The sequence below is a fragment of the Globicephala melas genome, chromosome 14, assembly GCF_963455315.2.
Source record: "Globicephala melas chromosome 14, mGloMel1.2, whole genome shotgun sequence".
NCBI classification, from domain to species: Eukaryota; Metazoa; Chordata; class Mammalia; order Artiodactyla; family Delphinidae; genus Globicephala; species Globicephala melas.
The window spans coordinates 9,969,518-9,995,333 of NC_083327.1; the positions used below are offsets into that span (position 1 = coordinate 9,969,518).

The 25,816-nt window shown below is 40.7% G+C and overlaps 1 protein-coding gene across 2 annotated transcripts; it reads right to left on the reverse strand.

The window, feature by feature from the left end:
• Nucleotides 1-42: 42 nt before the first annotated feature.
• Nucleotides 43-24,635, reverse strand: CGAS (cyclic GMP-AMP synthase). 2 transcript variants are annotated; one of them, XR_011376689.1, is made up of 6 exons: nt 23,973-24,624; nt 19,631-19,850; nt 18,190-18,432; nt 11,003-11,105; nt 7,433-8,114; nt 43-133 (listed from the first exon to the last, which is right to left on the reverse strand). XR_011376689.1 is itself a non-coding variant. In XM_030859303.3 (5 exons), the coding sequence occupies exons 1-5, from the start codon at nt 24,594-24,596 to the stop codon at nt 7,763-7,765; spliced, it is 1,542 nt and encodes a 513-aa protein (XP_030715163.1). In that variant the 5' UTR covers nt 24,597-24,635; the 3' UTR covers nt 6,863-7,762. The 2 variants fall into 2 exon arrangements, 1 of the variants encoding a protein (XP_030715163.1); XM_030859303.3 differs by lacking the exon at nt 43-133 and having other exon boundaries at nt 6,863-8,114; nt 23,973-24,635.
• Between the last annotated feature and the right edge of the window lie 1,181 nt (nt 24,636-25,816).

Genomic DNA, 25,816 nt, shown 5'->3' on the forward strand with positions numbered 1-25,816 from the left:
CTGCTAAACTAAATAAAAATTTTACTGAAAAAGCATTAGAGGGCGTTTCCTGGCAATCCAGTGGTTAGGATTCAGGGATTTCACTGCTGGGCCCAAGGTTCGGTCCCTGGTCAGTGAATTAAGAGCCCTTAAGCTGCATGGAGAGGCAAAAAAAAAAAAAAAAGGCATTAGAAATTTATAGAGCGGTCCAACAAAACAATTTTTTTCCATCATCATACCTGACATTTTATTTTATTATTTTTTATACAGCAGATTCTTATTAGTTATCTATTTTATACATATTAGTATATACATGTCAATCCCAATCTCCCAGTTCATCCCACCACCCACCCACCCCGCCTTGGAGTCCATACGTTTGTTCTCTACATCTGTGTCTCTATTTCTGCCCTGCAAACCGGTTCATCTGTACCATTTTTCTAGATTCCACATATATGTGTTAATATACAATATTTGTTTTTCTCTTTCTGACTTACTTCACTCTGTATGACACTCTCTAGATCCATCCACATCTCTACAAATGACCCAATTTTGTTTCTTTTTATGGCTGAGTAACATTCCACTGTATATCTGTACCACATCTTGTTTATCCATTTGTCTGTTGATGGGCATTTAGGTTGCTTCCATGACCTGGCTATTGTAAATAGTGCTGCAATGAACATTGGGGTGCATGTATCTTTTTGAATTATGGTTTTCTCTCGGTATATGCCCAGTAGAGGGCATTGCTGGGTCATATGGTAATTCTATTTTTAGTATTTTAAGGAACCTCCATCCTGTTCTCCATAGTGGCTGTATCAATTTACATTCCCATCAACAGTGCAAGGGGGTCCCCTATCTCCACACCCTCTCCAGCATTTGTTGTTGGTAGATTTTCTGATGATGCCCATTCTAACTGGTGTGAGGTGATACCTCATTGTAGTCTTGATGTGCATTTCTCTAATAATTAGTGATGTTGAGCATCTTTTCATGGGCCTCTTGGCCATCTGTATGTCTTTCTTGGAGAAATGTCTACTTAGGTCTTCTGCCCATGTTTTGATTGGGTTTTTTTTTATTATTGAGCTGCATGAGCTGTTTATATATTCTGGAGATTAATCCTTTGTCTGTTGAGTTGTTTGCAAATATTTTCTCCCACTCTGAGGGTTGTCTTTTCGTCTTGTTTGTGGTTTCCTTTGCTGTGCAAAAGCTTTCAAGTTTTCATTAGGTCCCATTTGTTTATTTTTGTTTTTATTTCCATTACTCTACAAGGTGGGTCAAAAAAGATCTTGCTGTGATTTATGTCAGAGTGTTCTTCCTATGTTTTCCTCTAAAAGTTTTATAGTGTCCGGTCTTACATTTAGGTCTTTAATCCATTTGGAGTTTATTTTTGTGTATGGTATTAGGGAGTGTTCTAATTTCATTCTTTTACATGTAGCTGTCCAGTTTCCCAGCACCACTCACTGAAAAGACTGTCTTTTCTCCATTGTATATTCTTGCCTCCTTTGTCATAGATTAGTTGACCGTAGGTGCTTGGTTTTATCTCTGGGCTTTCTATCCTGTTCCATTGATCTGTATTTCCGTTTTTGTGCCAGTACCATATTGTCTTGATTACTGTAGCCTTGTAGCACAGTCTGAAGTCAGGGAGTCTGATTCCTCTACCTCCCTTTTTTTCTCCTCAAGATTGCTTTGGCTATTCAGGGTCTTTTGTGTCTCTATACAAATTTTAAGATTTTTTGTTCTACTTCTGTAAAAAATGCCGTTGGTAATTTGATAGGGATTGCATTGAATTTGTAGATTGCTCTGGGTAGTATAGTCATTTTCCCAATACTTATTCTCCCTATCCAACAACGTGGTATATCTCTCCAGCTGTTTGTGTCATCTTTGATTTCTTTCATCAGTGTCTTATAGTTTTCTGAGTACAAGTCTTTTACCTCCTTAGGTAAGTTTATTCCTAGGTATTTTATTCTTTTTGTTGCCATGGTGAATGGGATTGTTTCCTTAATTTCTCTTTCTGATCTTTCCTTGTTAGTGTACAGGAATGCAAGAGATTTCTGTGCATTAATTTTTTTTGTTGTGTGTGTTATGTGGGCCTCTCACTGTTGTGGCCTCTCCCGTTGCGGGGCACAGGCTCCAGACACGCAGGCTCAGCGGCCATGGCTCATGGGCCTAGCTGCTCCGCGGCATGTGGGATCTTCCCGGACCGGGGCACGAACCCGCGTCCCCTGCATCGGCAGGCGGACTCTCAACCACTGTGCCACCAGGGAAGCCCTGTGCATTAATTTTGTATCCTGCAAATTTACCAAATTCATTGATTAGCTGTAGTAGTTTTCTGGTGGCATCTTTAGGATTCTCTATGCATAGTGTCATGTCATCTGCAAACAGTGACATTTTTACTTCTTCTTTTCCAATTTGTATTCCTTTTATTTCTTTTTCTTCTCTGATTGCTGTGGCTAGGAAACTATGCTGAATATGTTGAATATGCAACTATGGTGAATAATAGTGGTGAGAGTGGACATCCTTGTCTTCTTCTTGATCTTAGAGGAAATGCTTTCAGTTTTTCACCATTAAGAATAATGTTTGCTGTGGGTTTGTCATATATGGCCTTTATTATGTTGAGGTAGGTTCCCTCTGTGCCCACTCTCTGGACAGTGTTAATCACAAATGGGTGTTGAATTTTTTCAAAAGCTTTTTCTGGATCTACTGAGATGATCATATGGTTTTTCTCCTTCAGTTTGTTAATATGGTGTATCACATTGATTGATTTGCATATATGGCAGAATCCTTGCATCCTTGGGATAAATCCCACTTGATCATGGAGTATGATCCTTTTAATGTCTTGCTGGATTCTGTTTGCTAGTATTTTGTTGAGGATTTTTTGTTTTTAAATATTTATTTATTTTTGGCTGGGTTGGGTCTTCGTTTCTGTGCGAGGGCTTTCTCTAGTTGCGGCGAGCAGGGGCCACTCTTCATCGCGGTGCGCGGGCCTCTCACTGTTGTGGCCTCTCTTGTTGCAGAGCACAGGCTCCAGACGCGCAGGCTCAGTAGCTGTGGCTCACGGGCCTAGTTGCTCCGCGGCATGTGGGATCTTCCCAGGCCAGGGCTCGAACCCATGTCCCGTGCATTGGCAGGCAGATTCTCAACCACTCCGTGACCAGGGAAACCCCTGTTGAGGATTTTTGCATCTATATTCATCAGTGATATTGGTCTGTAATTTTCTTTTTTTGTAGTATCTTTGTCTGGTTTTGGTATCAGGGTGATGGTAGCCTCATAGAATGAGTTTGGGAGTGTTCCTTCCTCTGCAATTTTTGGGAAGAGTTTGAGAAGGATGGGTGTTAGCTCTTCTCTAAATGTTTGATAGAATTCACCTGTGAAGCCATCTGGTCCTGGACTTTTGTTTGTTGGAAGATTTTTAATCACAGTTTCAATTTCATTACTTGTGATTGGTCTGTTCATATTTTCTACTTCTTCCTGGTTCAGTCTTGGAAGGTTATACCTTTCTAAGAATTTGTCCATTTCTTCCAAGTTGTTCATTTTATTGGCATAGAGTTGCTTGTAGTAGTCTCTTAGGATGCTTTGTATTTCTGCAGTGTCTGTTGTAACTTCTCCTTTTTCATTACTATGGAGGTTCCCTAAAAAACTAAAAATAGAACTACCATTTGACCCAGCAATCCCAATACTGGGCATATACCCTGAAAAAACCATAATTTAAAAAGAGTCATGTAACACAATGTTCATTGCAGCTCTATACACAATTGCCAGGACATGGAAGCCACCTAAGTGCACATCGACAGATGAATGGATAAAGATGTGGCACATATATACAATGGAATATTACTCAGCCATAAAAAGAAACGAAATTTTTATTTGTAGTGAGGTGGATGGACCTAGAGTCTGTCATACAGAGTGAAGTAAGTCAGAAAGAGAAAAAGAATACCGTATGCTAACACATATATATGGAATCTTAAAAAAAAAAAAAGGTTCTGAAGAACCTAGGGGCAGAACACGAATAAAGATGCAGACATAGAGAATGGCTTGAGGACATGGGGAGGCAGAAGTGTAAGGTGGGACAAAGTGAGAGAGTAGCATGGACATATATACACTACCAAATGTAAAATAGATAGCTAGTGGGAAGCAGCTGCATGGCACAGGGAGATCAGCTCAGTGCTTTGTGTCCACCTAGAGGGGTCGGATAGGGAGGGTGGGAGGCAGACACAAGAGGGAGGAGATATGGGGACATATGTATACGTATAGCTGATTCACTTTTGTTATACAGCAGAAACTAACACAACATTGTAAAGCAATTATACTCCAATAAAGATGTTAAAAAAATTTTTTTAATGTAGAATTCAATATTTTATACTTTCATAAAATCAAATATAACCTTGAGTTGAAAATTTTGTATGGATCTTAAGGACTGTAGCATTAAAATTTCACTTTTTACTATCTTTATTTAAAGAAATAAAAATAAATTTTGTCTCCTGTAATGTTGCTATATTAAGGTCAGTCTTTAAAGCATTTAAAGCTTGTTCAGATGTTGTCATAGTAGTGAAAAAGATGCTGTTAACACAGTAAATTTGTTTCTATGATAAAAGACAAGCTGATGTGTCTTTCTCAGTAGCCCTTTAAGTTTGTGGTTATCAAATAGTTTTTTACTTGGTACTTTTAAAAATATTTATCTATTTTATTTATTTATTTTTGGCTGCATCGGGTCTCAGTTGCGGCCCACGCGATCTTCGTTGCGGCATGCAGGCTCTTGTGGTGAGCAGGCTCTTGTTGTGAGCAGGGTCTTTGTTGTGGTGCACGGGCCTCTCTCTAGTTATGGCGTGGGCTCCAGAGCACGAGGGGTCTTCGTTGCAGTGCGTGGGCTCCAGAGCGCATGGGCTCTGTAGTTTGTGGCATACAGGCTCTCTAGTTGAGGCCCACAGGCTCAGTAGTTGCGGCGTACAGGCTTAGTTGCCCTGTATATGGGACCCCAGTTCCCCAACCAGGGATTGAAGCCGCATCCTGTGCATTGGAAGGCAGATTCTTAACCACCGAACTACCAGGGAAGTCCCTTGTACTTTTCTTATACTTAACCTACTTTGAAATGAAACAGTAAAAGGAATTCATGGGACAAAAATACACGACAGCTGTTTCTTACATTTTAGCGTAGTGCTCCATGCTAAAATAAATCCTAGGTAAACTGATTTCCATGAAAGCTTCTTTGACTAATCATGCTCCCCTACCTCCCCTTATAGTTTTGTGTACAGTTTTCTGTTCCCTATATGATAATTACTCATATTAACATTTATTATTTATATTTGTGTATAATTAGTTATAATTATCACCTAATCCTACGTTATTCATTTATGCACTAATAATTTCCTGGTGTTACTGATAGGAAGACTGATAGGAGAAAAGGAAGGAAGAAAGGTAAAACCAGAAATTAACAATTAGAAAATACAGTGTTCAATGAAAACCAACAGCTGATTCTTTAGTAAGAACACTGTAATGTCAAATATGAATTCACAAGTGTGACTATATTTTCCTAAATTAGTAAAATTAACTCAGGTAGTTAAGCTGAATAGATAAAACAGAAGAAACAGGAAAAGTAATCAAGGGCTTTCAAGAGGGTAAATCTGGCATACCCTCTGGAAATAAAAGATGAAAAGTTGAAAAACTCTTCAACTCATAAAGCTAAGATAACTGATACCAAAACTGAAAAACAGCATTAAATCAAGCCAACCACTGAGCTCCAATAAAAACTGTGAACACTGCAGCTTAGGTGAGCTTCCCTGGTCGGCAGTATTCCATGTGTATTGTTATACATTGATGCCAAGAGATAAAACGTATCCATGGCTCCCCAGGGAAAAAAGAATAGAACGCCTGTGTTTGGTACCCTCATGGACTATGCTTTATGTGCTTTTTCCCTTAGCTAATTTTAACCTATAGCCTTACCCTGTAATAAACTGTAACCATGACTATACTGGTTTCAGTTGAGTTCTTTCTAGTGAATTATCAAACCTGAGAATGATTTGGAGAATCTCCTGAAACTGCAACTGATGTCAGAAGTGAGAGTAGTCTTGTGGGTAGTGTTTTCCCCCAACTATACAGTTGTTTACACTGACATAACACTCTTAAGTGATTCCCCTCCCCTTGAGCATGGGGGGGACCAATCACTTGCTTCCAACCAACTATGTGGTAAAGGTTATGGGATGTACATGATCATGTGTATGTAATTATGTTAAATAAGACTGTTGCACCCTCTTGCTGAAGTCTCTCCCTCTCCCCCAGCTTTGAAGTGCTGCCATGTTATGGGCTGCCAATGCTGGGAGTTCACATGGCAGGGAACTGAAAGCAGTTTCTAGCAGCTGAGGGCAATCTCTGGCCAACAGTAACCGAAGTTCTCAGTCTTAAAACTGTAAGAAACTGAATACTGCCAATAAAAGTGGATCTTTCTCCAGTCAAGCCTCAGATAAGACTGCAGCCCCAACTGACACCTTGACTGAAGCCCTGTGAGACCCTGTGCAGAACCATGCCCGGAATCCTGATCCACAGAAACTGTGAGATAATAAGTGTGTACTGTTTTAAGCCACGAAGTTTGTGGTGAGTTGTTATACAGCAGTAGGAAACGAATATAGTCCAACCCCCTCTACCACCGTCACTCACAAGCACTCAGGCCCTATCCTCTCCATGTAACTATTCATAATCCTGATAAGGTTAATAGTCAATAGTTATAATATTACTTTGAATTCACAAATACTTACAGTTGAGTAATATTCTCAAATTAGACTATGATTAGTTTTCTTGCACACATTCATTTTTTCCTGGAGTTAAAAGTAGCTTGGATTTTTTTGTTTGCCTAAGTTTCTATTTATTTATCATACACTGTCCCCAAAACTCTCCTCCAAATGTCCAACTTTTAGTACATTCAAACACATTAGCTTGTTGAAGATAACAAAAAATGCACAAGCATAAAGAAGACTGATACATTCAATATTTTAATTTTAAAACCTTTCGCACTAGAAGACATAAAAATTGGTGTAGACAGTCTACACAGAAGTTATTCATGATATGAGAATGACAACAAAATGACAATGAGAAAACAATTAAAAAAAGCCAGTAAGAAAATGTGCAAAATATCTGAATAGGAAAAAGTTAACAGACAGCAACTGCCTCAAGTTGAATGCTGCCTAAGTGCAAAGGAGAGAGGATGGCATTTTATCCCATACCCTTTTCTTTGAGTTTTGTACCATGTGTGTATTGCCTTTTCAGAAGTACATATAAAAGTATTACTTAAAAGAAAGTAAGTTATGTTTTATATTTAGCCATGTGTAGAAAAGTATCCTATATTTTTCTATGAAAGATTAAGAATTTCCCAGGACACACAGAACCTATTTTTTCATTTCCTTCTTACCTATCCTAACACATAGGACAGGACATGGCTTCCAAACATATTTGTAAGTTAAACAAAACCTACCAGTTCGTGGAGGCAATGACCTTGCCTCCTTCCACACATCTGTGCTAGGTGAGAGGTGGTGTTCAGTCAGTGCTTGATGAATTTAATTCAGGTGATATGTATTTTGTCCTTCTTTTCATGCCACTCTGGTAAAGCTTTTATATTTTAAATACTCCTTTGCTTCTTATTCCTTGAATAATCTGTTTCCTAGGATAATCCATCCTTTTATATTGATTAGAGTTTATGAAGAGAAACGGAGAGCTGAATAATCATTTTAGTCAATCATTGCTGTGATGCATTTCAATGATTATAAAGTCACTCTAATTCTTGATTCTTTTTAAAAATATAATTTCAAAATTCACCAAAAACTGGAAATCCATTGTTTCTTTCATATTCAATTTGCTTTGACAGAAATTCTTTACTTAGCTTGTCAATATGGTCTCGAGAGAAGAGATTGACTTCAGGAATGAAATAATGCTCAAGTTGTTCTGTCTTGAGGCACTGAAGAAAGTATGTCACACAGTTATCAAAGCAGAGCTCCAAATCCTTGGAGTGCCACTGACTGTCATCTGGGTCCTGGGTACAGACGTGAAAGAAGGCAGTTTTCACATGATAAGAACAGAACTTATCCAGTTCCTTTCGGTTTCCAAACTTTTTTTTCAGTTGTTCTAAAAGATATTTCATTAGTTTTAAACACTCTTTCCTGTTGAATAAAAAAGAAAACGATTTATTTTTACTTCTTTACAACCTGTTTCATTCCACAAAGAACTTTAGGTATCTTACAGGAAAAACATAAGAGATATAGCAAACAATACAGATATTATAATACATATAGATACAGAAAACAATAAAGATGTTGGGTTGGCCAAAAAGTTCCTTTGGTTTTTAAGTAAAAGACACATTTTTCGTTTTCACCAAGAACTTTATTGAACAACGTATTCACTGTTTTGCTCCACTACCTTCTGCCATTTTTCAGGCAACTTCGTAATTCCATCTTCCCAAAACTTTTTATCTTTTTGAGCAGAGAACTGTTCCAGGTCCCAGAACTGTCACAGTCTTCCAGGGAATCGAAATTTTTTCCATTAAGAGAATTTTGTAAAGACCGAAATAAATGGAAATCCGCAGGTGCAATGTCTGCTGAATACGGCGGATGAATCAGAACTTCCCAGCCAAGCCGTAACAGTTTTCGCCTCAAAGAAATATGAGGTCTTGGGCTTCCCTGGTGGCGCAGTGGTTGAGAGTCCGCCTGCTGATGCAGGGGACACAGGTTCGTGCCCCGGTCCGGGAGGATCCCACGTGCCGCGGAGCAGCTGGGCCCGTGGGCCATGGCCGCTGAGCCTGTGCGTCTGGAGCCTGTGCTCCGCAGCGGGAGAGGCCACAACAGTGAGAGGCCCGCGTACCGCAAAAAAAAAAAAAAAAAAAAGAAAAAAAGAAAAATGAGGTCTTGCATTATCCTGATGGAAGATTATGCATTTTCTGTTGACTAATTCTGGACGCTTTTCGTCAGTGCTGCTTTCAGTTGGTGTAATTGGGAGCTGTACTGTTGGAATTGTTTGGTTTTCCAGAAGGAGCTCATAATAGGGGACTCTGTTCCAATCCCACCATATACACAACATCACCTTCTTTGGATGAAGACCAGCCTTTGGTGTGGTTGGTGGTGGTTCACTTTGCTTGCCCCACGATCTCCTCCATTCCACATTATTGTACAGTATCCACTTTTCATCACCCGTCACAAATTTGTTTTAAAAACGGAACGTTTTCGTTACATTTCAATAGAGAATCGCATGCGGAAATATGGTCAAGAAGGTTTTTTCACTTAACTTATGTGGAACCCATAAGTTAAACACCAAAGCAGTGAACATAACCAAGCTGGTGCAAATGATTTTCAATGTTTGATTTGGATATTTTGAGCATGTCGGCTATCTCCTGCGTGGTATAACGTTCATTGTTCTCAATTAATGTCTCGATTTGATCGCTATCAACTTCAACTAGTCTACCCAACTGTGGAGCATTGTCCAGCGAGAAATCTCCAGCATGAAACTTCGCAAACCACTACTGACATGTTCGATCAGTCACAGCACCTTCTCCACACACTGCACAAATCTTCTTTTGCGTTTCACAGTTGCGTTTTTACCTTTCTTGAAATAATAAAGCATGATATGCCAAAAATGTTGCTTTTTTCCTTCCATCTTCAATATTAAAATGGATACACAAAAATTCACCGACTTTGATAAGCTTTCTTTTATATGCACATTGATATGACAGCTGTCAATACAATCTAACAAAATTGTTTCAAATGATGTTAAAGACAACTAAGTGCTACCAGAGCCATCTTACGGAAAAAACTGAACGAACCTTTTGGCCAACCCAATATATATAAATAATATAATTACAGAGTCATTCTAAAACTTAATTATTTTTTCAAATACATGCTTTAAAGTTTCAAGAACCTATTTTTTCCTTTCCTCTTCCCCGTTCCTGGCTTAAATGTTTTATTCTATCAGGATTAATTCAACTGCATGAAACCGGCAGATATTTATATTATCCAGTTATTTAGTACCTAGAAAAATCTTGTTTTAATTTTTATAAAATGATTTTGTCTTATTTTGGTTTACATTAATCATCCAGTTGTTTAGCAGTTGACAAAATTTAACGTTTATAAAATTACTAAGCCTAATCAACAATATATTTTTCTTAATGCTTGCTTCAAAGCCTGCATATGAAGCCTTAAAGAACTTCCTGTGCCTGCACATTGGGCATTCTTGTTTTAACCTTTTAACTTTTGTGATCCTTATTCCAGACAACTTTAGGAACTCAAATGAATGATTCCTTTTCAAGCTCAGTTCTTTATGGTGCCTATGCTACCAAGAAAAATAATTACCCATCTCTCAGTGTTGTTTCAAATTTACCTGGTCAGTCCCTGGCCTTCAACACAGCCAAACCACCTCAAAGCAAGCACCAGCATCCAATAAGAGTGGTCCTTTGGTCTCCTCCCATTATGCAACATTAATATTCATTACCTTGAAGCAACCAGAACACTAAGACAAATCCAATTGTCACAGCTCGTCATGACTAGTGTTCACACCCTTCGCTCTGTCCTACTTTCATACATCTACATCCATATAATCCAGGCTCAGGACTATGCTCCCCAGCACTGCCTTCTTTTTTTTTTTAATTTTAATTATTTATTTGTTTGGCTGTGCTGGGTCTTAGTTGTGGCACGCACGCGGGATCTTCGTTGCCGCGTGCGGGATCCTTTAGTTGTGGCATGCAGGCTCTTAGTTGTGGCATGCAGGATCTAGTTCCCTGACCAGGGATCAAACCCGGGCCCCCTGTGTTGGCAGCTTAGAGTCTTAACCACTGGACCACCAGGGAAGTCCCATCATTGCCTTCTAACAACACTCTTCCTTAGTCCCTTGGACCTGGCTTCCTTGGTTTCATTCTTACACTCTAATACTCCAGGTCAATCCAGCCATGCACTGCCCCCAGGACTCAAGCCAGCAATGATCATCTTCAGGTTTAAACTATGGAGTCAACAAAGAACTAAGCATTCTATTGATAATCTGTCATTTCACAAAATAAGGAGGTTACCTGCAACATTTCACTCCATCAATTTCACAGCATGTTTTAGATTGTCCGTGATTTTTCAAAATTTCCTTTTCAATGTGAGAGAAGGACAGACGCCATGTTTCTTCTTAATTTCCAAAAGAAAAATAGAAAAGCACTTTACCAAAAACAAACAATATAAACAACACAATATTTAAATGATTTCCATCAGTAAAATATCATCCTGAAAAATTTCTAGAGGGAGATAGACCAAAAGAAGTGAACAGATAAATAATGTGATTACATATTAAAACAAGTGATTTGAACAAGCAAACAATGTGCCAAGATAGAAAAAAAACTGGGGGGAGAACTCAGGGCTTAATACATTTAGCCATGGTGAGACGTATTACCTTTCATATATTGCTAAATACAGTCTGTTGACGTTTTGTTTCAATAATAATTTGAATTGATTGATTGAAGTTTTTTGTTTATCCTTTTATACCATCCTTGCAAGTTTGGGTATTCACGTAAAATGAACCAGGGAACGTTTCCTTTTTTTCTATTTTTTGCGAGTTTATGTAAGAATAGAATGATCTCCCCCTTCTCCCCAAGTTTTAACCATGGATAGCTCTTTTAAGCTCTGACCATCCTATCACTATCTTGTTTTAATCAGAAATTGGTTTATAATTTTAAAAATCAATCAATATAATCTGTCACATTAACAGAATAGGGGAAAAACATATGATCAACTCAACAGAAGCAGAAAGTACAGCTAATAAAATTTAACATTCATTCATCATTAAAAGAAAACACCTCTCAGTAAGTTAAATGTGGATGGAAACCTGATCTAATAACAGGCAGATTATAAAAAAAAACCCATAGCAACATGATAATCTAATGTAAAATGTAGAAGTTTTTTCTTTGAAATCAGGAAGGCAGGCTGTGTGCTATCCCTATTTCTGTTCAACATGCATTGGCTACCCTAGCAAGCACAGTAAGAGAAGGAAAAATGAAAGCTATCATTACTGATAGATGATATAACTGTATATGTAGAAAATACAAAAGAAGCTGGGTGACAGGTATGCATGAGTTCAATATATTCTTCAGTCTACTTTTCTATTGGTTTAAAATTTTTCATAATAAAAAGTTACAATTGCCTATGAGTAAATCTAACAAAAGACATATAAACTTTCTGTGGAGAAAATTCAAAAACTTCACGGATGGGCTTCCCTGGTGGTGCAGTGGTTGAGAGTCTGCCTGCCGATGCAGGGGACACGGGTTCGTGACCCGGTCCAGGAAGATCCCACATGCCGCGGAGCGGCTGGGCCCGTGAGCCATGGCCGCGGAGCCTGCGCGTCCGGAGCCTGTGCTCCACAACGGGAGAGGCCACAACAGTGAGAGGCCCGCGTACTGCAAAAAAAAACCCCACAAAACCCACAAAAAACTTCACTGGAAAGTATTAGAGGAAATCTAAATAAATGGAGATGTGCACCTGCACATGAATTAGAAGACTCATTATTGTAAATATATCAAGTCTCCCCAAATTCATCTATAGAGTCAACACACTCACAATCAAAACTCCAAAAACAATGTTTCCGTAGACCTTGACAAGATGATACCAGCATTTTTATGAAAATAAAAGGGTCAAGAATATCTAAATCACTCTTTAAGAAGGACAAAGTGGGAGAGCAGATATCAAGGCTTATAAAGTCATATTATATATGACAATATGGCATAGCTCAAGGACAGACAAAGATTTTGGGGGGACAGAATAAATAGTATACTAAAGCCTACACAATATACAGACAATAAATATATGGGGAAGGTGGCACAGAGATAGGTGTGCTCATAGCTGCTGTATAAATCCATGTACAACATCCATTTATGCCATTCTGAAAAAGGCAAACTATAGAGATGGTAAACAGGTCAGCGGTTGCCAGAGGTTTGGGATGCAGAGGGTTGAATAAGTGAAGCACAGGGACTTTTTAGGGAAGTGAAACTATTGGTATCATGTAACGGTAGATACACGATGCAATGCATTTGTCAAAACCAACAGAACTTCATGGCACAGAGAGTGAACCTTAACATACACAAAAGAAGTAACGCAGACTGCGAAAAGGGACTCTAACTGTATTACGAATGTATGACACAAACTCCCTGAACGGCATGGGGGCAAAAGGTGTTGACCTAAGTTACTTTGGAAATGGGGTCTGTAAGACTGAAGGCAAAAGGAACTGTACACACGCACTGTGCACACAGGGGAATAGATTTACAATTCCGAACCATCCATACATGTGGATTGGAACTGAACAAGGAACAATGGAGTAGGTGGGTGGCAGATGGTGGGAGCCAGGTTTCTCGCTGTTGGGATGAGAGGTTACAGAGAGCAAGGAGAGAAGGTAGAATGATCCACGTGATAACGGATTACAGTTCGAGACATCAGTGTGAATTCATGTACCACTTAAAACAGATACAGGTGGTGACACACGGAAATACCTACAGAGCTGTGCATATGCTGCGGTTAGTAATCATACATGTAGTTCCTCTGCTACTCCAGCAGAGCACACATAGCACCCAGGTCATGGCTCTAGTACACTCTCCAATAAAAGGATACAGGGTTCCTTGGAGAAATGGCTGATTCTAGGACTGAAGCAAGAAATACACAAGATGAGCCTGGAGCATCTTGTGGTACCAGAAAGTGAGTTAGTGCTGAAAACAAAACAAAACCCACAATTATGGGACGTTTGTCAAAAGGACACAGGAGCCAAATGAAAGAGCTCCTCAAGGCCAAAGCTGGAACAATTTAAGCAACAAAATGAAAGCAGTATTGAATTATAGCCCGAAATACGAGACAAATATCCATGAGTCCATACTGATATGATTTTAGTAAATAAATAAATGGGAGAGAAGAGGGCTTCCCTGGTGGCGCAGTGGTTGAGAGTCCGCCTGCCGATGCAGGGGCATCGTGCCCCGGTCCGGGAGGATCCCACATGCCGCGGAGCGGCTGGGCCCGTGAGCCATGGCCGCTGAGCCTGCGCGTCTGGAGCCTGTGCTCCGCAACGGGAGAGGCCACAGCAGTGAGAGGCCCGCGTACCGAAAAAAAAATGGGAGAGAAGAGATAAATCTCCAATGCAGAATATCAAATAATTTGTGTAAATACTCTGCTCTTGAAGAGGTGAGCTTAGGGACTTCCCTGGTGGTACAGTGGTTAAGACTCCACACTCCCAATGCAGGGGGCCTGGGTTTGATCCCTGCTCAGGGAACTAGATCCCACATGCATGCCGCAACTAAGAGTTCGCATGCCGCAACTAAGGAGCACATGAGCCACAACTAAGACCCGGCACAAACGAATAAAAATAAATAATTTAAAAAAAATAAAGAGGTGAGCTTAAGTGTGAGCTGTGCACAGTGACTTCCTTCCAAATAACACAGTATGAAAAGGGGGAAAGAGAGGATATTAACAGTCGAGAAACCTGGCAAACACTCCCTCAGCCAGGTGATCGAGGTCCACACCAGCAGTGCTAAGTCATACTCACGATGTACCCTTGATGTAATAGGATGAGAATGGCATTTCAACTCTGCGGTCCTCCTCCACCAAACTCAGAACTCCAGTCTAACCCACAAGAAAAGCATGAGACACATGCCAAACGAGGGACGTTCCACAGAATATCTGACTGGTACTCCTCAAAACTGTCAAGGTCATCAAATACAAGGCAAGACTGTGAAACTGTCACAGTCAAGAGGAGGCTAAGGAGACGTGACAACTAAATGCAATGTGTTATCCTAGATGGGATCTTGGAACAGAAAAAGGACATTAGGTAAAAATCAAGGAAATCTGAGTAAAGTATGGACTTTAATTAACAAGACTATACCAATATTGGTTCATTAATTATGACAAATGTGTCATATTAATGTAAGATGCTAATAATGGGAAATCGGTATGCGGTATACAGCAACTCTCTATATCATCTTTGTACTTTTTCTGCAAATCTTACACTATTCTAAAATTAAAAGTTTATTTTAAACAACCATGTTGAAGTATCATTTCTCTCTTTTTGGATTATTGGCAAAAATTCCAAAGGGTTTAATGAGTTCTGTTGTTAAAGCTGAGGGTGAAATGGGAACTCTCATACACTTCTGTGGGAATGCAAATTGGTGAATTCTGCACGGAGGTGATTTTGGCAATACCAGCAAAATTAGATATGGATTTACTATTCCTTGACCAGCTGTGAAAACAGACTATAAAAAGGAATGGGTGCTCAAAAAAAACAAAAACACTAATTCGAAAAGATACATGCACCTCAATGTTCACAGCAGCATTATTCACAATTGCCAAGATACAGAAGCAACCTAAGTGTCCATCAACAGATGAATGGATAAAGAAGACGCGGTATATATATACAGTGCAATACTACTCAGCCATAAAAAAGAACGAAAGTTTGCCATTTGCAGCAACATGGATGGACTTGGAGGGCATTATGCTAAGTGAAATAAGTCAGACAGAGAAAGACTAATACTGTATGAGGTAATTTACATGTAGAATCTAAAAAATAAAACAAACTAGTGAAGATAACAAAAAAGAAGACGACTCACAGATAGAGAACAAATGAGTGGTAATCAGTGGGGGGGGAGGGGCAGATACAAACTACTGGATATAAGATAGGCTACAAGGGTGTAGTGTACAACACGGGAAGTACAGCTAATATTTTGTAGTAACTGTAAATGGAAAGTAACCTTTAAAAACAGTATAGAATTTTTTTTAAAAAAGGAACGAGTGCTATCTCTACACAGAGCTATGGAGTGATAACCTAGATATCTTATTAAGTGAAAATAGAAAAGTACTTTTTAAAGAGGGGGTGTTGCATATGAATATATATACATATATATATATATGTATTTACTTGTACTTTTTAAAAATGAAAGGTGAACTGAAAACAATTATAGGGCTTCCAATCAGAGAAGGAGAGAAGAGTGTAGAGGAAACATAAAGGGAAGCTATGTTTCCCTAAGAATACTTTTTTCTGTAGCTTTGACTTTGGAACCATGTGAATGCTTTATAAATTTATGAAACAAAGCTAAATTAAAATTTAATTCCAATACCTAAAATTAGAAACAATAATGAAAACAATGAATTTAAGCATACTGAGTTGGGTAGCTTAACCACCTGGAGGAATTTTTTCAAGTGGGTTTAAACTTAGTATTTTGAAATCCTTCAAAAATATACAGAAAAAGTTGAAAGAATTTTATAGTAAACATTCACATGCCTACCACCTACATTCTACAATTAATGTTTTGCTATACTTGCTTTATCACATATTTATCTATCCATCCATAAATTCTTTTTTTTTAAGAAAACTGTTATTTTGAAACAAGTTGTGGATGGGGACTTCCCCGGTGGTCCAGTGGTTAAGAATCCACCGTCCAATGCAGCGGATGCGGGTTCGATCCCTGGTCGGGGAGTTAAGATCCCACATGCCGCCAGGCAACTAAGCCCACACACCACAACTACTGAGCCCGTGTGCTCTGGAGCCTGCGCACCACAGCCAAAGATCCTGCATGCCACAACAAAGATTCTGTGAAGACCTGATGCAGCCAAATAAATAAATATTTGTTTAAAAAATTTAAAAAATAAAACAAGTTGTGGAACTAAGTAGAATACTTTACCCATAAACACTTCAGCATGAATATTATGAACTGGAGTTCAATATTTATTTGCGTGTGTGATTTTTTAGGTAAGATTTGCAAACAGAGAAATGCACACACCTTAAATGTAGCATTTGATGAGTTTTGACAAATGACTACACCCGTGTCATTTGTTTTTCGTTTTCTTTCATTTATTTATTTGGTTGTGTTGGGTCTTAGTTGTGGCACGTGGGTTCTTTGCTGCCACACATGTGTTCTTTGTTGCCGCGTGCGGGATCTTCCTTGAGGCAAGCAGGATTTTTAGTTGCGGCGTGTGGGATCTTTTTAAACCCCCATCAAAAAGTTATCATCACCCCAGAAAGTTCTCTCCTGTCCCTTCCTAATCAACCCCCAGCACCTCAGGCAACCTCTGCTCTAATTTTTTAAAAAACCATAGATAAATTCTGCTTGTTCTAGAACTTACTATAATTGAGATCATACAGTATGGACCCTTTGTTTCTGTTTTCTTTCACCTGTCTTAATGTTTTTAGTATTCATCCATCCTCTTATCAGTGGTTCATTGTTTTTTGTTGTTGCGTAGTATTCCATTTTACGAATATACTACAGTTTGGTTATCCATTATCTTTTGATGGACTTCTGGGCTATTTCCAGATTTGGGCTAGTACATATATTCTTATATAAATGTGTTATGGACTTAATGCTGGATTAGGGAAGATATATGTTTAACCTTTTAAGAAACTGCCAGACCTTTTCTCAAAGGGATTGTACCGTATTACACTTCCATCAACAGTGTACGAATTATTTTTTTTTAAATAAAGCTTTGCATGTTCATTGATTGGAATGTCAAAATTGAAATTGATGAATAACTTTTTAAAATATTTAAATAAATTTAAAATGCTGGGTAGATAGTTTAGATATCTGGGAATATTGTAGTTTTATTGATTTTTTTTCTATTTTAGCACTTACTGCATCTATGCTTTGACATGAGGTATTGAGAAATATGATGATATGTGTATACAGTCCCTGCCATGCTCATGAAGTATCATTCTGAAAATGAACTTCAATGCAAAGACATACCTTCTAGGTTTATTTTGTGTGTAACGATACTTGTACTTAGTTGACATTCAATCTCCTATGTTAGATAAAGTAAACTATGGATGATTACAAGTTTGAAGGAATCTGTATATTTTTTAGTGTAATAAAAACATATACAGATGAGCAAACAGGTTTAGCAGGGCTCGATAACTAGCCCCAGATCACACAGCTAGTAAGGGAAGAAGCCTCAGGATGCAGATCCAGGGCAGTCTGACTCCAAGGCCAGTACTTGCTTTTCTTTATTAAAAACAAACAAACAAAAACAACATTCAAACATGGGCTAGTAGACATTTTAAAGCTGAGTACTTGACATTACCATTACAATTATGCCCTTTTCAATTCCATCTATCACCAAACTCCCATCTTGTAGCCTGTTTAGCCTAATGGCTCTTGAAATGCCAATAGCACGAGTTGATCTTTCACTGCCCTAGTATGTAACATTAACGACTCTTTTATATGGACGTCTTTTAAGTTAACCTTCATGGTCAAGATACCTTGAAAACCACTTCCTTCCTTTGCATGCTTGGGTACCAGGTAAAATGGCTGTCGTCTTAAACTGTTCCTGACTTTTGCTCCAAGCCAGTTACTGATGGGCAGGCCTTCCATGGTGCTAGCAGGCCAGCTGCTTTTGGATTCCAAAGCCAGGATTATATCGACAGATATTTCTTTAGGTTTTCTAACCAGAAGTGTTACTGCAGGGCTCCCTCTTCTCTTCCTCTCCACCATGACATCTGTATCTGTTTAAACATATTAATAAAGAAGAAAGGGCTTATCAATCCACTTTTCTCTAAAAACACAGGGAAAATAACATAGCTATAATTGGAGATCCATAAGTACTAAGTGTAAGATGAAAATTAGTTCTAAAGAAGAAAATGACCCCACAAGGCAGTGTTTTACTCATTGAGCCAGTATTTATTGATGATACCCATTATGGGGTATATTATCAAGATTCTGTCTGGTATATAAAACGAGTAGCCCCCAAAGACTTTGGGGTTTGGGAGTGCTGTGATTAAATTTTCATTTAAATTTGTGTATGGGGGTTTGGAGGGAAGCCTACATAAGAGGCCAGATGAGCAGCAGGGAGGAGAGGGGTAATTCAGAAGACCTCAGCGGGAATTCCCTGGCGGTCCAGTGGTTAGGACTCCACGCTTTTGCTGCCGAGGGCACAGGTTCAAGCCCTCGTCGGGGAACTAAGAACCTGCAAGCTGTGTGGCACGGCCAAACTGAAAAAAACAAAACAGCAACAGCCCAGCCCGGAGGGTGGAGGCGTGTCATACAGAGAGGCAGTGAGCACCAGGACCCAGGGAGCAAGCACTGCTCACTGCAGCATTATTCACAACAGCCAAGATGCTTGAGACAACCTAGGTGTCCTCTGATGGATGAATGGGTAAAGAGGTTGTGGCATATATAGACAATGGAATATTATTCAGCCTTAACAAGGAAGGAAATCCTGCCATTTGTGACAATATGGATGAACCGGGAGGTCGTTGTGCTAAGCAAAGTGCATGACCTCATTTATATGGAGAAGCTAAGAAAGTCAAACACAGAGAAGCAGACTGTAGAATGGAGGTTACCAGGGGCGGGGAGGTGGGAGAAGTGGGAAGATGTTCATCAAAGAGTACAGAGTTAGGGCTTCCCTGGTGGCGCAGTGGTTGAGAGTCCGCCTGCCAATGCGGGGGACATGGGTTCGTGTCCCCAACTGCTACCACTTCTCCCAGTTCACTCCCTTCAAAGCATGCATTGCAAAAAAAAAAAATGGAGTCAATCAACATTTAGGAAGAATACCAAGAAAATATAGTAGACTAAAATCAAGAGCAAAGAGTTGTTTCTAGGAGGTAGTAGTCAACAGTCTGCTGCAGGGAGATCAAGAAAGATCAGGAGAGGCAATTAGTAGATATGATTAGATCTTTAAGAATCAAAAGTCAAAGATCTTACCTTCAATATTTTTAATTTCTTCCTTAATGATTTTCCTAAACTTGGACAGCATCTTAGAAGCTGATAATATTTCCCCTTCTAAAAACTGACCCAGAGGATTTCCTTTGGGATTTCTTTTGAACTTCACAAAGTAATGAGCACCACTGTTGTAATATTCTTCTAGCTGAATTCGGGGGACCTCCAGTTTGAACATAACGTCAAATTCATTAGGAGCAGAAATCTAAGAAACAGTAAAAATAGCACCAATGTGTATGCTTGTGAATATTTTCCAACCAACTACAATTTTTTTCCTTAAAATTTCCACTTAAAATCCTACCATGAAAAGCAAGATTTCTAATATTTATACCCTCTGGGAGTGAGACTAGGGGAGCTAGGTGAAGAGTATTGGCTTCAGTTTGTAGGTTCTATACGCATTTTCTTAAAAACAATTAAAAATAATATGCAAGCTTTAAAAATCTGTACCAGTTTTTTCCTGAGATTAAAGCTTGATAAAATTAAAGAAATTTAAGGTGCTACCTTTTAAGTTACAAGCTACACACTGAGCCAGCCCCCTGTCACTGGTCTCAAAAATATGTGTAGTTACCTCCTGGCTAGTTGAGCAAGGGCCCTCTCCTTACAGCTAACAGTCAGCCAAATGAGTATGAGCTCCAAGTCATACACTAACTACATTAATGTCTTTGAACCACAGCATTTTAAGAGCTTCAGGGAATTCCCTGGCGGTCCAGTGGTTAGGACTCCATGCTTTCACTGCCAAGGGCATGGGTTCCATCCCTGGTCAGGGAGCTAAGATCCCACGAGCCGTGCAGCGTGGCCAAAAATAAATAAATAAATAAGAACTTCAAAGAATCTTCTTCATCACCACAATAATAATTACAGCAATTATAATAAATGATTATTTTCCTATATTAAAAATGCACAAGTGTTTTACTCATTAGGAGTATGCTTCAAGTACAGCTATTGGACTGTACTATTCAACACAGTATCTGGTAGCCCTATGTCTTTTTTTTTAAAAATTATTTATTTATTTATTTTTGGCTGCGTTGGGTCTTTGTTGCTGCACGCGGGCGTTCTCTAGTTGCAGTGAGCGGGAGCTACTCTTCGTTGTGGTACGCGGGTTTCTCATTGTGGTGGCTTCTCTTGTTGTGGAGCACGGGCTCTAGGCCCGCAGGCTTCAGTAGTTGTGGCTCTCGGGCTCTAGAGCGCAGACTCAGTAGTTGTGGCGCGCGGGTTTAGTTGCTCCGTGGCATGTGGGATCTTCCCAGACCAGGGCTTGAACCCGTGTCCCCTGCATTGGCAGGCGGATTCTTAACCACTGCGCCACCGGGGAAGCCCTGCCCTATGTCTTTTGACCATGTGAACGTGGCTAGTCCAAACTGAGATGTACCGTGCTGTGCAGTGAACCGTGTCCTCTCAAAATTCATATATTGAAGCCCTAACCCCCAACGTAACTGTACCTGGAGACAGGGCTTTTAGGAAATAATGAAGGTTAAATGAGATCATGAGGGTAGGGTCCTAGTTGATAGGACTGGTGGACTTAGATGAAGTGAGATTGGTTGCTATGTCTCTGCACACATGCTCTGAGAAACACAGCGAGGACCCAGGGAGAAGGCGGCTATCTGCAAACCAGGACGACAGCCCTCACCAGAACCTAACCGTTCTGGCACCCTGATCATGGACTTCCAGCCTCCAGAACCATGAGAAAATAAATGTCTGTTGTTTAAGCCACTCAGTCGATGATATTTTACTATGGCAGCCCAAGCTGACTAGGACATACTATGGGGGTGAAACAAACACGTGAAGTGCCATCAGTGGGATGAAGTAAAAGCCTCTGAAAATCCACTTTTCCATAAAAGTAACAAGAACGTGGGCAGAAAAGGTCAAATTCAACTTTTTCAGGTCTTTGTAAATTAACCAAAGGCTTGCAACAATCCAAGGAGGATTTATTCAAGAAAAATGGTCGAGGGCTTCCCTGGTGGCGCAGTGGTTGAGAGTCCACCTGCCGATGCAGCGGACACGGGTTCTTGCCCCAGTCCGGGAAGATCCCACATGCCGCGGAGCGGCTGGGCCCATGAGCCATGGCTGCTGAGCCTGCGCGTCCGGAGCCTGTGCTCCGCAATGGGAGAGGCCACAACAGTGAGAGGCCTGCGTACCGCAAAAAAAAAAAAAAAAAGGTTGAATCCCAGTAAGGACAGTGAGCCTTGAGGGCACCCTAAATTGCCCTTTTCCCATCCCCAGCAGCATTCCCACTCCTGCCCAGAAACCCTCCACCAAGAGCAGCCAGAACTCCGACTTCTAATACCATAGGTTAGGTTTGCCTGTTTGGGAACATCATATAAACTGAATCATATAGTAGGTACCCTTTATACCTGACTTCTTTCATTTAACGCTGTGAGATTCATCTATATCGTTCTGTCTATAGTGGTAGTTTGTTCTTTTTCATTCTGTGTAGTATTCCACTGAATTAATGGAATATACCAAAATAGATTTACTTATTCTGTTGTTGAGTATTTGGGTTGTTTCCAGTTTTTAACTACTACAGATAGTTCTGAGTTTAACTGTTACAAAGTTGTTCTGAGCATTCTTACATATGCCTTTGGGCGGCCATGAGCACCCGTTGCTATTGTATATGTGCCCAGGAGTGGGGCTGTTGGACCACAGGACAGGCAAATCTTGAACTTTAGAAAAAAATGTCAGTTTTCAAGAGGTAGTAACAATTTATCCTCCCAGAATTAATGCAAGGGAGTTTCAGTTGCTCCACATCTCCTCCAAACTTGGAATTGTCAAGTCTTTCAAAATTTTAGCTCAAGAAACAAAAATCAGTCCATGTGGACAAGGGGAAGAGTGACATGAAATGAAGTTGAAGCGGAGGCCGGGGCTCAGATTCTGCGAGGACCTGTAGATCCTGGAAAGGAGTTCAGATTTTATTCCATCATGTTCATTGAGAAGCCAGGTTTTAGCTTTGTATTTTTAAAAATTTACTCTGGCCTCTGTGGAGATATTATAAGAAGGCAAATAAGGAGATTGGAAAGGCAAAATTCAGGTGAAAGATGATGGTGGCTTAGAGGGAGGCGGGAGTGAGCTGCTGGGGATGGACAAAAAGAACATTATAAACTGGAAATCCCACGGGGAATTTCTACAAGAAAACTTCCAGATTTTCACCTAGAATTTGATAATATTACAATAAAATACATGAATGGAAATGCGCCAATATGAATCCAAGTAAAAGAGTTAATGAGAAGTGTCTTTTGTCGATCCCTTTACCAATTATAAAGTTTGGAATCCAACTTTGAAATTTAAGTGTATGCATAACAGAAGAAAATACACCAAAATAACGGTGAATAAAACAAACAGGAATAATACTGTTCTTCTATATGCTTTTCTGAAATTTCCAGGGACATCAACACAGAACAGGGGCAAATACGGGAGAGGCTGAGGAAAGAGGTATGGAGCAGGGGTACTGTTGTGCTGTGGGAACCTACTGAGAGCAGGCAGTGGGTCAACTCTACAATGAACACGTATATACCTTTTATAACCAGTTTTTTAAAAGCAATACATGTTTTAGATAAAACAAATTTCACTGAATTTCCTTCCATCAGCTTGATTTTCAAAAGGAGAGGGGTACTGCTATATTTAAAGTGGATAACCAACAAGGACCTACTGTATAGCACAGGGAACTCTGCTCAATATAAAGTAACAACCTAAACAGGAAAAGAATTTGAAAAAGAATAGATACATGTATATGTATAACTGAATCACTTTTCTGTACTCCCGAAACTAACACAACATTGTTAATCAACTATACTCCAAAACGAAATAAAAAGTTTTAAAAAATAAATAAATAAAAAGGAGAGTGGTTCTGATGGGAGACCGTTCTCTGTCTTTTCGTTCTCTAGTTCTAACTAATAACTTTCTCTTCCCTTTGGACCCTCCACATAATAGAACTGATCGACATTTATGTAGTAAGAATCATGCTCCAGGCAGATTAGTCTGATGCAAGTTTTGCTCACTTGGCTTTCAAGAAGCTTTAGATGGAATTATATGAGTGGTCTTCAGTGCTAAAAGAGTTTTAAGATCCAAAGACCGATACATACACCATCTTTCTGCGCTAAACAAGTATCACTGAGTCCATAGCAATAAAATGAGCAGCCGTATAAGGGTTCAAAGTTGTGCAAAACGTTCTGTGACAATGGAGCTTGCAATCTATATGGGAAGCCGAAACAAAACAGCTATGTCACAGACCACAAAAGAACACGAGTCTGAGTTACTTCCGAAGGGAAGTGAGGGGCGCGTAGGAGGTGGATATGAGCCGCGGGAACTGCAGCGGAGGCGCGGCGCAGCTCACCTTCACGCGCTCGTAGTAGCTCCCGGTGCGCAGCAGCGCGACGCCTTTGAACTCGGACTCACAGCTCTGCAGTCTCCGCAGCAGGTGGTCCGTGAGCCTGTTCACTACCTCCGCCGCCTCAGAGATTTCCTGGCGGCTCAGCCTCAACTTGTCCAATACCGCCCGGGGCTTCCAGGCGCCGGGCGCCTCCTTCCCGCGCCCGAGACTGGAGACTGGGACCAGCGGGCCGGGGACCTCCGTGGGCCCGGGCTGAGGTCTCCGCTCCCGAGCGGAGTGCGCGGTGCCCTCGCGGCGAGATGCACGCCTGGGAAGGGGCGGCCCCGGGGCCGCGGGAGGCATCACCCCTTCGGTCCGAGCAGGCGGACCTTCCACTCGGTCCTCGGCGCGGGCAGCCCGCGCGCGTACCTGCCGCTTCTCCTGGGGTTCCGGGCCGCTCTTCTCCCTCCGGGATCCCGACGGCCTGGCGGGGCCGCACCTCCGCGCGCTGGGCCGGGCGGCCTCAGGGACGGCTGGGGACTCTCTAGGCTCGGTCGGGGCGCCCTTCACACGCGGCGCCGAGACCCTGGGGGCGGCGGCTTCCGCCTCCGAAGCTGCTCCCGTCGCCTTTCTGCGCCGCGGGGCCATTGCTGGCGCTCTCGTCTCCCCAGAGGGAGAAGACTCGGCTTCGGAAAAAGGCCTTGGGAGGAGGAGCCAGCAGTGGCGATTGGAAGTGAAACTTCAACATCTGGCGGGAACTCACCAAACGCTTCGCGGAAGAAGAGCCCAGAGCCAGGTGGCCACGGGAAGCCACGCCCCCGCCGCGGAGGGGCGGGCCCACGGCGCTCCCGCAGTCGCCCACTTTCTCGCCTTCGCGTGGAGCGGTACCGGCGGCTTGGGAACCGCAAAAACCCAACCCAGGGCAGCGCACAACACCTTCGCGAGCTTTGAAAGCCAGACGCATTTGCCGGCGTAGCGCCTACAAAATTTGGGGGAAACTATAACACCTTCTCGCACATTGAAGTTGACAGAGAAACTTTTTCAGTGTAAGTTTAAATAAAGCATTTTTTTTTATTAAAGGGAAATAGAAAATAAAATTTTTACTAGATGGAATGAGATGTGGATTGACTATAATTGGAATAAATATTTCATATTATTTGATTTTGTAAAAGCACGCACAATCTTAAACTGTGAAGTTCCTATTGGTGAGTTTTAGACACTGGTTCTCAAAAGCCCATCAAAAAATGGCACGTGCATTTTAAATAATCCATACTGCTTTGGCGTTGTGATTCAAGAGTATCTTAATACAGGCTTTCAAGTATCGCTGTCTAAAGCCAAATCGTTTACAGAAATACGTATTTGACAGGAAGCCCCTAGGTTTAACGTGCCTGGTAGTTTTCTTTTTAACCATCCTAACCATTTTTAAGTGTACAGTTCTGTGTGAAACCATCTCCACTATCCATCTCAGAACTCTTCATCTTGAAAAACAGAAACTCTACCCACTAAGCCATAACACCCCATTCCCCCTGCTCTCTCCGGCTTCTGGTAAGAGCCCTTCTATTTTCTGTCTCTGAATTTGACACTCTGGGTACCTCATGTAAGTGGAGTCATACAGTATTTGTCCTTTTGTGATGGGCTTATTCACTTAATATAAAGTCCTCAAGGTTTATCTATGTTGGAGCAGGTGTCAGCCTTCCTTTTTAAGGCTGAATAATTTCATTGTACGTATGTACCACATTTTGTTTTCCATTCATCTGTCAATGGACAAAAATGCCTTGATTACCTTTTCAAAAGTTTTCTTTGAAACCAGTATTTTCCTATGTCCTTCTCTTTGAACTGTGATGTAAGAGATGTTTTTCTTTTGTAAA

What these genes read in the sequence shown, in the direction of transcription:
- CGAS (XM_030859303.3), bottom strand. Translation starts at nt 24,596, where the DNA reads ATGGCCCCGCGGCGCAGAAAGGCGACGGGAGCAGCTTCGGAGGCGGAA. An exon ending in GCTACTACGAGCGCGTGAAG is followed by an intron (nt 19,851 to 23,972) that starts GTGAGCTGCGCC and finishes ACTGTTTCTTAG; the next exon opens with ATTTCTGCTCCTAATGAATT. An exon ending in GGAAGGAAGTGGTTTTCAAG is followed by an intron (nt 11,106 to 18,189) that starts GTATCTTGACCA and finishes TTGGAAATTAAG; the next exon opens with AAGAAACATGGCGTCTGTCC.